Genomic DNA, 13997 nt, shown 5'->3' on the forward strand with positions numbered 1-13997 from the left:
TTACTTATTCATGATTTGAATTCATATATATAGAGACTCAGAAGATGCACCAATGCAAAAATTCTAAAGTCACACTTAGTGAGCAAAAATGAAAATCATTAAAATGTTTCATTAATGACTTAAAGTAAATAAATTAACAGCTCCTGTCACATTGATTCATCCATTGCATGTGGGCACTCAATAAATGTTAATTGAATTAAATTAATAACATTTGCTCAGTGGTAATAAAAAATTAATTTACTGTCTGTCGTCTCTGTTACTTAAGTTTATGCCCATTGCTTCTGCAATTACTTCTAGCCCAAAGAGAAATTTTCTATTTCCCTGACTTTCAGTACACACTTTCTTTCCCAAGAAATACAGTTGAACTTCTAATTTTTGTCCTAATTTTGGTGATTTTTTCCTGTTGAAAAAAATTATTTTCTCTAAGTTAATGTCAAGAACTATGTATAACATCCCAAATTTAGTTTCACGAGTTCCTTATTTAATTCCAAAATAGTTTTCTCTGCAGAAGATGTGATACCACTTTTTATGTGTTTCTCCTTTTAGCTTATGCTACTTTATAATACTTTGGGTACAAAGTCAAATAACACCACAAAAGAAGGAATCTGGGGAAATTACTGTTAGCATTCCATCTATAAAAGATGGAAGATGTCAGTAACATTCACCCAAAAATTGTGACTCATTTCAGATGTCAGAATTCTGGGTTGAACAGACTGGGTTCTGAAATGTGTGTTTGTCAGATGATTTTCTAATGAGTAACAGATAGTTCCCAGTGGGGAATGAAAAAAAAAATAAAAATATAAACAGAGATTATAGAATTAAAATAACTTTATGAATGGCAGTTTAACTTCTCCATAAAATTCTCTCAGTACAAGCCCAGTGTCTCCAAATGGTTGCTTAATGTAGCACACCACTTAGATTCAAAATGCTATACTTAAAAGTGTCGAGAAATTAAAAAGAGAATCATATACCACTTGGCTGTATACTGTATTCTCCGCATGTTCTTATATTCCAGTAACCTCTATCCAACTTTTTTTTTGTTACTGAATTACTTTGTGCAAAAGCAATTTACATTACATGCAGCCTGACTACGTGTGATAATTTGAACTGACTGTCAATTAATTCTGTAGTAAATAGCTGCTGTAATCTCTATACTCATCAAGGTTTTCTTATCTATCAACTCTTCCTGAAATGCTCTTTAATGTACGGGATACAGCAGCTGTAACTAAAGAGGCAGGATTCCCTAAGTGTGCGAGAAAGTAGTCTTAGCTTTGCAAAGACTGCTTAGGTATGCCTGTAAAGCAACGTTATTTGCAAGGCTTGATTTCAGGTAGGTGACACATCACGGGATTGAGAGCGAAGAGGGTTTTGCTGATGTGCAGTCCCAATAGTGAGGAAGCAGAGATAAAAGCTAAGAACAAATTGGAGAAAATGTTGAATAATATAAAGAGACAGGGACAAGAGCAAAGCCTTTGGAATCCAAACAGCCTGGGTTCAAATCCCAGCTCTACCATTTACTAACAAGGAAGCCTCAGGGAACTTATCTAAATAAACTAAGCCTTGGTTACACTCATTCATCTGTTAACTTGGGGTACCAATTTATACATTTCCCATCTGTCCTGGGAGGCTGCCAGTATTACCTCCTAGAGTCTTTGTGATGCTTAAATTAAATAAGGTACATAGTGGTAACACAGAACTTGACATACAAGGTATACAATTCTGTGTGCTGTGTGTGTGTGTGTGTGTGTGTGTGTGTGCGTGTGCGTGTATAAAGCAGTGGTTTGATATTCAAAATTGGTGGTTTTGTCCCATGGAGCAAATGTGGCAATATCCACAGACCTTTTGTTTATCATGTCCTAGGGCAACTGGTGTTACTGGCATCAAGTAGGTAGAAGACAGGGATGCTGCTAAACATCTTACAATCTCCCTGTGACAAAGAATTATCTGGCCCCAAATATCATTGCTTCTCTAAGTACTGAAGGCATAATTTGAATGACTATTTGTGATTAAAGCTGGTTACTTGACACTTTGATATCCAAGCAAGAAAAATAAACTATGATTTTTGTCATCATCGTCATCGTCATCGTTATCATCACTATACCATTAATTTGGTGAATCTCTCTTGGGTTAAAGGAACCCAAGAGCTTCCCAATCTGTTGAACTAATTCTATCTATTCAATATTACATTAACTGCTATCAACAACAGATGTTTTTCTGAACCCCTATTTCTGCAACCAAGAGATTTAAAGCTAGCAGCCTAAGAGGTAGGGAATAAAAATTAAACACTGTTGAAAGCCAAAGCTGTTTGGAGGCTCAGAAAGCAACAAAAATGGCCTAAGACAATTGTGCGTGCAATACTGTCAGCTCTCGTGCCAGTTAGGAGCCTTTGGAGAGCAACTGCCTCGTGATTAGCTTCTGAAAATCACTGATGTATGTATCAGTGGCTGTCCTCTCCTTTCTCCACTCTCAAAAGCAGAAGGCCCCTGTGGCAGTGGTTCCCAAACTTTTCTGCATGTTGGAATCACTCAGGGAGCTTTGAAAATCCCTCAGGAAATGTGATCTAATCTGTTGAGGGGGAGGAGGGATTGCCTGAGCTTTAAAAAAATTCCAAATTTTTAGAAGGTTTCCTAGATGATTCTACCCTGTAGACACATCTACCACTGTCCTAGGAGGCAGGATCAAGCAGAGATTTCCATCTACCTCAGACTAAGAAGCAACTTCTGGAAGGACAATGAAGACGGACTTGGCAAGAATGTATTTCTTGCACAGAGCTGGCTAAGCACAGTAAAATTGAACCAGGTTGCCAACTGCTTTATTGATTTCAGTCACTCTGTGAGCATCACCGAATCAGGCATTGGGCTAGTGACGGAAAAGGCAATTCTCTAGAAGGCATCTTCACTATCTCCCAATAGTGCTGCCAAATCACCAGGACTGACGCTTGTTTAGGTCTGAAGAAGTCCCCGGGTGTCATCCTGGACGCAGGTCTGAGAATACCTTCTGTTAACTCTTCTCTCCATCTTAGGATGAAGCTATACACTGCCTGCATCACTACCCCGTCTGGATGTTTCTGAAAGCCAGGGACCATGCCTGTCTTAGTCAGCACTTAATCCTCAGTTTCGAGACCAGTGCTTGTTATGTAACAGACCCTCAATTATTCTGCGGGAACCAGTAAATGACCACCTAGGTCTTTTCAGCCTTCTCTGTGCCTCTCCAAACCAGAATCTCAGTCAAGGACTTTGCTCTAGGTTCCCTGCCAGGTGGTTACATGGAAATAAAAGCCTGTTCCCAAGAAGTACACCCCCAAAGCCACAAAGACTATCACCTTCATAGACACCTAACAAATGGCAAGGCAGAGAAAAGACTGGCAAAGTAAGAATCTTTAAGGGCAGATGTAGAAATGGGCTTATAGGATGGTTATGTGTGACCACTTTTCTTATACAGGGCAGGAAACTGAGGTTTGAAGACACAAAGAAATAAAACAACTTGATTGAGATCACATACATTACTTAACAGCATTTAGGACACTTTTAATACTTCTGAGATCCATAAAACATTATGACAATAAGCTGACAACATTCTATGAGGTTTTGTTAATCCTAGTGAATGAATGCCTTGATTCTCCCCACCCATCACTGTAAAAACCACTGTGTTTCTGAAATAAGTGGTACAAATTACTGTGATAGGTGAAACTTGTAATATGGGTAAGATTTTATAATTACTGAACTTTTATTCTTACATATATTTTCATTCAAGATAATCCTGTCCAATAATGCTTCATGCTTCTAAATAAGATTTTAATCTTATAAAAGCCTAGAATGTGAATTTTTCTGCCAACGTCCCTTCTTGGATCGGGAGGTCACGTCAACTATAAGCGGGTCTGTGTATGTGTGTTTTCTTTTTTCCTCTAGATACGCAACTCACAAACGGAAAGCAGGCAGACGAGAAAGCCATTAATACCATCGTTATAAACTCAGTATCCGAATTCAAAATCACAGATGGACCAGCCAAGGAAACCCCCAGTGAGAAAAAACTGTCAGAATCCAGCATATCACTGACCTCCCTTGAAGAATGCCAAACGAAATTTTCCTACCTCCAAACTCATCCTTCAGTTCATCCAAGAGACACTGATGGTATGTTTCTCACAATCAACCCATCTCTAAATAAAGCTCCCCAAACCCCAGCCCCTGGAAAACCATCATATATGCTGTTAGAAAAAAAAAAGTCTTCATGAATATTAAACAGGAAGGCTTCAATTTGAAAACTCTGATGAATGACACATGTCAAGGTCACCTGGCAATTATGAGGTGCTTGGCAGGTTGTTTGCTCTCAAAGCTGGGAGTTTGAGGCAAAGTGTTTTAAATAGCTAGAGTGAGGTAAAATCATTCTTGCTATGGAGCTATGAAGTAGACTAAAAACTGGCCAATTTTTTTCTCTTCTTGCATCTGGGACTATTCAACCCGCGACTCTAGGCTGAGAGGAGAAGAAGATAGGGTGGAATAGCATTGCAAAGCTGGAAAAGTATAAATATAGACTGCAGCAAAATACAAGGATGCTTACACCAGCAGCCTGTGGAAAAGGGTTGGTTCTTCTAGGTAACATCACCTCCTAGGCATTCGAATCAGTGCAAAGCTACACCAAACCACCTCTATATATGACATAAGAGGCCTGTTGCATTTGCAAAACCAATTGCAAATTGAATTTATGCTAAATGATCAGCACAGTCAAGTTCAAGGTCATGGACTCCACACCAAGACATATGGAATTTTACTCATGTTAACTTTGCACTGACCTTCATAGGAGACATAAACCACTCAGGAATTGTGTAATGTTCCATATTGACAATTGCATTTAAAGAAACCTTGAAGTTTCTCAAAGGAAAACATAAAAAGGTACAGTTTCTGGTCCATATTTAAATTCATATTTACTTTTTTAAAATAAGATAAAAAAGTGAAATAAACTTTGCATAACAGGAACTTTGAAATCACATCAGTTTAATTCCTGGCTCTGAAATTTATTCACTGTAAGACTGGATTAAGTTTTTTACCATCTCTAAATCTCAGACTCTGTTATATAATGGAACTAGTAACACGCAATAGGGTGTTTTGAAGATCAAATGAAATAACATGGGTAAAACATCCAGTAGACAACTTCTCACAGAACAGATGTTCGACTTCTGCTTTTATTATGATTATGGTTTTAAAAAGTAAGGGGAGAGATTTCTAACACACGTTATATATGATCTCGTGAAAACATTGCCATGGAGGCTTTAGATTAGAAGACACAATTGCCTGCAGTTGCCAGGAGACAGTGCGAATAAGAAGTACCTCCAGATGTATGATAGGGATGGGTGAGGACTGTGGCAAGGAGAACACTGCCTCTACTCAGCTCCAACTAATTGTTGCCAGAAGGAAAAAGAGGTTCAGACCTGCCAGAACTAGAGTGTTACAGGAAATCTCCCAAATTTAAGTGTTGGCAATAGTTCTATTTCTTCTATGAAGCCCCAGACACTCCCAACAATACACAGCTTTCAGCTAACTTTGGCCAATAGGCTGCCAGGTATGACCTTGAGTCCAAGATGATGTCCAATTTCCTGGTTTTGTTAGAGCTTGATGCTAATCAAGAAAACAGGCAAGGGCTTCCCTGGTGGTGCAGTGGTTGAGAGTCCGCCTGCCAATGCAGGGGACACGGGTTCGTGCCCTGGTCCGGGAAGATCCCACATGCCGCGGAGCGGCTGGGCCCGTGAGCCATGGCCGCTGAGCCTGCGCATCCGGAGCCTGTGCTCCGCAACGGGAGAGGCCACAACAGTGAGAGGCCCGCATACTGCAAAAAAAAAAAAAAAAAAAAAAAAAAAAAAGAAAACAGGCAACAGAGGAGAGTTCTCTACATTTTGACAATAGAGAATTTTATCAGATCATGTAAGGGATGCATGGATTTTTACTTGTAATGGATCTTGGTTGTAATGATCCCAGAATTACGAATTACCATTATATGTATCCACACAATACAGGAGAGTGCCCCTCCGGAACCACTCTGATCTGTCTTATCAGGTATCTTGGCAGAATGAGAAGGACCAATGCAGCTAGCATGATACCTGAACCCTTGTATTCTCAGGGAAGACCAAAATGACTACTCCATTAAAATGGCAACACATACTCAGGAGCCTCATGTAGGAAAAGAACCAACTACTCTTCCTTCAAAAGGGCAAAGGAGATTCATGAAGACCATTGAATTAGACTGGTTTCTTAGGCCCTGGACAGAGGCTATTATGACCCAGAAAATTCCAGTATTAAGCTGACAACACAGGTAATAGCTCATCCTCATTTCTCACACTGCAAAAAAAAAAAAAAAAAAATCCCCCCACTGAGGTAAGAGTTTTTGGTACCTGGTTAAAAAAGAGAGTAAAACACCTAGACTAGGGCCCACAAATAGTGCTAAGAACCTCTCATTATCCTAGATAGCAAACATCAAGGAAATAAAGAGTTAAGTCAGACTCATTGCATTTTAGGAAAATTTTGATAGTAATTAATTTAAGGATGCAGAAATTGAGAGCTGGGGTCACTGTTCATACTGAGATAAATACAGAAATATCTTTCAGGAACAGCAGGGGAAACAGAAGGGAAAAGAGAAGATTGCATCCACTTTTATGTAGTTTGTGGTTAATTTATTTTCAAATATATAAATGAGTGCATAGGAATGGATGCTTAATTGCTAATATCTATTATTTATATACATTGCCCCACTTAAAACAGGATGGAGAAGCCTCACACATGCAGATTCTGTAAAATGTGTTACATCCATTAGCACAGTTCATGGTGTGTGCTCTGATGGGAATTTAAAATGATCTTTACTGCACACCACACACTATGTGCTGCGACATTATTATTAAATTGTGCCTCATCCTGTGTGGTCCCTTTCCTGAAGGAAATGGAACAAGTACAGAGCACTATCTGTGTCTCTGCTTCTGCTTCTATGTTCAGATTGCAAAAGCATCCCCGTGGATGATAAAACCAGGGATACACATGATATGAGAAAACAGCCTCCTTAAAAAGGATCTTGAGAATAAACCTAATTGATGTATAGTTTTGAATTTGAGATGTCTCATCCAGGTGGAAGGGGAAAATCATAAATACAAGATACCTCAAAAAAACAGTCTTAATTACACCATGGACTACTGAATAAAATGATTACATTTTCTACACTGTAAATTTCATACAATTAAATGCAATAGTGTCATCTTATAAAATGTTTCAATTTTATAATTATTTCAGCTCATTTGCTCAGAAAAAAACATAAGCAAAAATTTACTAAGTATCACCCAAATCTAGTCATTCTAGTTCTAAAGAACTGACTTGAATGTTAGTTGTGCTTGTCTGAACTTAAATAGATCTTGACATATTTAAGTAGCTATTAAAATTGATAACATCAGGAATGATACCCCAGCTAGAGAAAGGCAGTCACACTTTATTTATTCCCATTCTGTATTACATTTTTTTAAAGAACTAAATGTTGGGGGGGTGGGAACCAATTTTTATACCTTTTTGGTTTATTTATTTATTTATTTATTTATCTGGCTGCATTGGGTCTTTGTTGCTGCGTGCGGGCTTTCTCTAGTTGCGGACAGCGGGGCTACTCTTCCTTGCGGTGCGCGGGCTTCTCATTGTGGCGGCTTCTCTCGTTGCGGAGCATGGGCTCTAGGTGCACGGGCTTCAGTAGTTGCAGAACGCGGGCTCAGTAGTTGCAGCTCACGGGCTCTAGAGCGCAGGCTCAGTAGTCGTGGCTCACGGGCCTAGTTGCTCCGCGGCATGTGGGATCTTCCCAGACCAGGGCTCGGACCCGTGTCCCCTGCATTGGCAGGGGGGTTCTTAATCACTTCACCACCAGGGAAGTCCCAATTTTGATACTCTTTGACCAAAAACTTTTAGTGATCAGTTGGAGACAGGTGTCATGAATCTTGTTATTATGCCAAATTCTCTCAGGGACAGCACATTAACCATTAACGTATGAGAATACTGGGGGTATCTTGTCTTTTTTTTTCTTACTTTGTTTTGGGGGGAGAGGAAGGGAGACTGTTGTTTATCTGGGGTCACTTCTGGAAGAATCATGTTCTTGCCACTTTGGAAAATGATTCCCAAAGATGCAGGAAGCATGTTTCTGGAGTTGAGGAATGCACCAGGGACTGCAGAGGGCAGCTACAGCTACCTCTTGTTCCTCCCTCCTCCTGATCCTGGGGAATCATGGTGGCAAGAACACTGAAAGCTGGAAAGACAAACTCAGGGGTTACAGGACCGTGAACGTGGGGCCGACCTCAGGTATATGAGTGGAAACTCCTTCGCACTGTTACCTTTTCCACCATGATTAAACATGATCCATTCTTATGAGGCAGATTCTTCCTCTCTTTATTACCCTCCTTTTTGTTCTTTTTTAAATTGAAGTATACTTGATTTACAATATTGTGTTACTTTCAGGTGTACGGCATAGTGATTCAGTATTTTTGTAGATTATATCCCATTATAGGTTATTACAAGTTAATGGGTATAATTCTCTATGCTGTACAGTATATTCTTGTTGTCTATTTTATACGTAGTAGTTTGTATCTGTGAAGCCTATACCTCTAATTTGTGGCCCCCTTCCATCACCCCTTTGGTAACCACATTAAGATGTGGTATACATATACAAGGGAATATTACTCAGCCATAAAAAAGAACGAAACACTTCCACTTGCAGCAGCGTGGAGTATCCTAGAGAATATTCTGCTTAGTGAAGTAAATCAGACAGAGAAAGACAAACACTATATAAGTAGCCACTATCCAGTTAACATTTAGCACCTTTAGAAGCTGCAGTAGTCCTTCAGGGTCGTGAGGATATCACTTAGCATGTTATAGCCTCCACATCCTCAATGTACCCTAGGGGTGTAAAGAGGAAATGGAACCAACTTAAGAGAGGGTTTTTATCATGGCTTCTTGCTCAAAGGCAAATACCACTTCCAGCTGAATGGCCTGCAGGTCTTGGATACATCTTAAACCTCCTTTAATCCAGGTTTAAGGAAGGAAGAAGTAGGAAATGAGATGGGTACTATGACAGCAGCAACTAGAGCCTATGCCATGATGCCAGGTAGTCCAATAAAAGAAATTTAATACTTGGGAATGTGTTACAAAGGTATAGGGAGAGGTGAAAAGCTACGTGAGGAAATTACCGACAACAGGAAAGCTCTGCCACCTCCTCCCTTGGTCTCTCTAGGGCACTAGTAAATCACTACTACTGGCATTAGCTCATTGGCCACTAGCGACTAACTATTACTAGACAGACCACTAGTAAGTGGCATTAGCAGAAGTCACAAAGAGAAGGGCATTCGGAAAAAGATAAAACCAAAGGGAAGATACAAAGCAGAGAGAAAGGAGATATACCCCAGGCTTTCCTTTCTCCCACCCTCCCATTTCCTATAGCTGCCTCCTATTGGCTGGAGCTAGCCAGAAGCCACCTGGCAGAACGTGCAAAACACACCTTACCAGTCTTGGGAATACAGAGGGGAGTAGGGTGAGAGGGGAATGGAAGGGAGAACAGGTCACCAGGAGGCCTAGAGCATCTGGTGCCAGGCTTGAACGTGACAGAAGCAAGCGTGTGTGTTATGAAGGGCAGGTCAGCTTCAGAGTTAAGGGCTCTGGAGGAGACAATCTAGGTTCACATGACAGCCCCACCACTCCCTGTATTTCTTCAATTCTCTGAGCCACAGTTTCCTCATCTATAGAACAGTAGTAGTACTCAATTGAGAGTTATCTCAAGACCCATGTGAGATGTCTGTAAAGTGTACAGGACTGCAAATTTGCTTTACACGAACCAGCTGACACATCTAACAGTGAGAAAGAGAGCACAGATTTTGGATCCAGAGTTAGATTATTTCCTTGCTCCACTACCATACAGGTGAAAGTTTTAGGACAGTCAGTGACAATCCCTAAGCATTAGCCCTTACATCTAAAAAGTGGGGACCATGTTGTTTATCTCTTATTGTTCATTTATTCATTCATTCAACAAGAGATAAGCCATTCTTGTGACTTAGGTTTTAGTAGGGGGGGAACTAATCAATAAACTAATTAGTATACTATCCTGTGGTCAGTGCTATGAAGAAAACAACAAAGCAGGGTGCTTTGAGAGTTTCTGCAAGGATGTGATTTACAGGGAAGGTGTTTTAAGCTAAAGACCCAAAGGTTGAGTACGAGTTGGGTAAAGTTGTGAGGGGAAAGTGTGCAACACAGGCCAGAGACAGAGCATGTACAAAGGCCCTGAGCTAGGTGCATCCCAGGAACTGAAATTTAACCAGTGTGGCTGGAGTGCAGTGAGTAAGGAGGACACTAGAACTGGAAGGCAGAGAAATAGGCAGGAACCTGATCACACAGGAGCTTGCAGGCTATGCCAAGGATTTAGGACTTGACTCTAAAGGGAGAGTGAGACGTTCTAATTAATGATTAACAGTATCACAGGGGCTGATGAATTTGAGGTGGGCTCATGTGGAAGCAGTGTCAGGACAGGAGGCTGTTTCTGTTGACCTGATGATGGCTGATGGTGGCTACAGCTAGGATGGTGGATAGAGGTTGATGGGTTTCAAATAGGAATTTGAGAGAGAATCAGCAGAACTCAGGAAAGAACTGGCTGGGAAGGGTATGATGAGGAAAGGGAAAGTGACAAGAATGAGTCCCAGATTTGTGCCAATTCATCTGCGTGTTCGGGAGCCATTCACAAGAGAAAACGAGGGGAGAGACAGGTTTGTGGGATGCGGGAAAGAGGGACACCCATGATGTAATGCGGCCTTGGTAAGTGTGAGATGTTCTGAGCACAGAGCAGAAGACATGGGAAGCAGGCAGCTGGATCCAGGGATGATGTTTTGGATGGGCCGAGAGGAGAACTAATCATAGGCTATGACTCTGAACATCAAGTTTATTAAACATTAAAGTCCCAAGGAATACCGCAGGCAAAGGAAAATATACCCATTCAGGAGAACGGAAAGTCCAACTCACTTTTCAAACAGTGCCATTTTCAGTTTTCCTCTGAACTGCTTACGCTACCTTTGTACAAACATAAACTGGCCATATGCGAAACAGGTTTGCCTGCTCGTGTATAATTATTTAATATGTCTTTTAGGAACAGTGTGGAACACACTTGAAAGTAGGGAACAATCTGTTTTCAATTCATTAATGTTGCCGTGTTTCTCTAGACAAGAGGCTCTGCCCTTTACAACCAAATAAAAAGGACTGACTTATAAACAGAAAAAAATGGGCTCTATTCTCAAGTGCAAAATAGAGAGATGGAAGGAAACAAATGCCAACTTGACCAAAGGATTAGGCCAACATATATTTTTTATAAATAAAATCTATAGTATACATCAGAAGCGGAGACCTCTGGAGTCTGCCAATTTGAGGAGACGTTGGCAAGAGGATTTGAACCAAACGGTTATACGCCCACAGGAAATTATAAGGCCATTTTACAAACAGGTTTTCACACTCTGATAGGAAACACCAGCTCCCATCCCCACAGAACACCCTACACCCAACCTGACTTACTTCCAAGCCAAACTTTCAGTTTCGCACCTACAAAGGACAGGACCTAGTGGGAAAATCATTTGTATATGGTCATGGACCTGAGTCTCTAGCCTAAAAGATCAGGGAGCATTTGCTTGGAATATTTTCTCCTGAGAACTTCTTCTTTGCCAGGGGCTGCTATAGCAGCAGTCTTGGAATTGCAAAAACGTGACGAGGTTTTATGCCTGAAATCTTTGACCACCAACACGCCCTCTTCAGAAATGTATACGCAGAACAGAGTCTATGTACGGCACTCACTCACTCCTGAATTTCTGCGGGAGATTTATAGTGACTTATGAGTTACGGGTGAGTTGGCCACGTGCTAGAAACTGGCTCTGAGTGAACAAAAATACTCCCAGTCTGGCAAAGAGATGAGTACACACACCACAGACATACTATGGAATAGTCCACCTAAACTACAAATATTGAGTAATGGCCACAGTACCTGCAACAATATATGGCAATTAAAGTGGTCATAAAAGTCATGGTGTGGTTCTTTACTACTGTCTTATGGGGAAGAAAGAAATGGACGGTGAGAGGCGGGAGGAGGGGAAGGAACACAGGGATGAAGGGAGATTTCTGTTTACCTGTATACAGAACTCACTTTAGACCTTTATAGATGTTTTTAAAAGAAATAAGAATGGTTTTCTTTAAAATATTTGTTCCCTCTCAGAGCAAGTTTCCATGCTCTCCCTTCTCTTAAACACTAAGAAGTACATGAATAAGAAAAGAAAAAAGTTTTCTGGAAAACACTGTTTGAATTCAATGAAGGGAGCTCTAGGAACACTTAGATCGCTCTGACAGGTGAGGCAAAGAGCGAAATCTCTCCTGCAGACTTGTACAGTTACAGTCAACTGAAGTCTGAAAACCAAAGGTTATTAACATTCTTAATGGGGGAAAAATAGATTACAAAAAGTCTAATGTTAATTGATTGATAAGCCCATCAGGAGGAATGAATTTTTCTCCAATTCATGCTAGAATGCTACTTTCAACCATCAAGTCTTCAGGATGCTGATTTTAATTAATTAGATGCTGTATCACATGAACACTTACCTATCCTTTTTCAAAACCCTCACATGTTGTTGAGACTTTCTTAACTAAAAAAAGGAAGAAAGGAAGGAAGGAAGGAAGGAAGGGAGGGAGGGAGGGAGGCAGACAAAGAAAGAAAGGAGGGAGGGAGGAAGGGAAGGAAGGAAAAAGAAAGAAAAAGAAAGGAAGGAAACAGAAACTAGCAAACAGAATCCAGCAGCACATTAAAAGGATCAAACACCATGATCAAGTGGGGTTTATCCCAGAATGCAAGGATTCTTCAGTAAATGCAAATCAGTCAATGTGATACACCATATTAACAAACTGAAGAAGAAAAACCATAGGATCATCTCAACAGATGCAGAAAAAGCTTCTGACAAACTTCAACACCCACTTATGATAAAAACTCTCCAGAAAGTAGGCATAGAGGGAACTTACCTCAACATAATAATAAAGGCCATATATGACAAACCCACAGCCAACATCGTTCTCAATGGTGATAAACTGAAACCATTTCCACTAAGATCAGGAACAAGACAAGTTTGCCCAATCTCACCACTGTTACTCAACATAGTTTTGGAAGTTTTAGCCACAGCAATCAGAGAAGAAAAGGAAATAAAAAGAATCCAAATCGGAAAAGAAGTAGTAAAAGTGTCATTTTTTGCAGATGACGTGATACCAAGACAGTGTCTTCAATAAGTGGTGCTGGAAAAACTGGACAGCTACATGTAAAAGAATGAAATTAGAAAACTCCCTAACACCATACACAAAAATAAACTCAAAAGGGATTAACGACCTAAATGTAAGGCCAGACACTATCAAATTCCTAGAGGAAAGCATAAGCAGAACACTCTATGACATAAATCACAGCAAGATCCTTTTTGACTCACCTCCTAACCACATGACCCAGCAATCTCACTATTGGGCATATACCCTGAGGAAACCGTAATTCAAAAAGCGTCACGTGGGCTTCCCTGGTGGCGCAGTGGTTGAGAGTCCGCCTGCCGATGAAGGGGACACAGGTTTGTGCCCCGGTCCGGGAAGATCCCACATGCCGCGGAGCGGCTAAGCCTGTGAGCCATGGCCGCTGAGCCTGTGCGTCCGGAGCCAATGGCACATATATACAATGGAATATTACTCAGCCGTAAAAGGAAACCAAATTGAGTTATTTGTAGTGAGGTGGATGGACCTAGAATCTGTCATACAGAGTGAAGTAAGTCAGAAGGAGAAAAACAAATACTGTATGGTAACACATATATGGAATCTAAAAGGAAAAAAAAATAGTCCTGAAGAACCTAGGGGCAGGAGAGGAATAAAGACACAAATGTACATAATGGATTTGAGGACACAGGGAGGGGGAAGGGTAAGCTGGGACGAAGTGAGAGAGTGGCATGGACA

General features: G+C 40.6%; 1 protein-coding gene across 1 annotated transcript in view; it reads left to right on the top strand.

Annotated features, from left to right (window-relative positions):
- The window catches only part of MDFIC2 (MyoD family inhibitor domain containing 2), a 100334-nt gene that overhangs the window by 85037 nt on the left and 1300 nt on the right, over positions 1 to 13997 (top strand). Inside the window, exon 3 of the mRNA XM_024746996.1 lies at positions 3909 to 4130. Within this exon, the coding sequence (XP_024602764.1) occupies positions 3909 to 4130 (222 nt within the window). The remainder of the gene's footprint in view (positions 1 to 3908; positions 4131 to 13997) is intronic.

The sequence above is a fragment of the Neophocaena asiaeorientalis genome, unplaced genomic scaffold (assembly GCF_003031525.2).
Source record: "Neophocaena asiaeorientalis asiaeorientalis breed wild unplaced genomic scaffold, Neophocaena_asiaeorientalis_V1.1 scaffold130, whole genome shotgun sequence".
Lineage (NCBI taxonomy): Eukaryota > Metazoa > Chordata > Mammalia > Artiodactyla > Phocoenidae > Neophocaena > Neophocaena asiaeorientalis.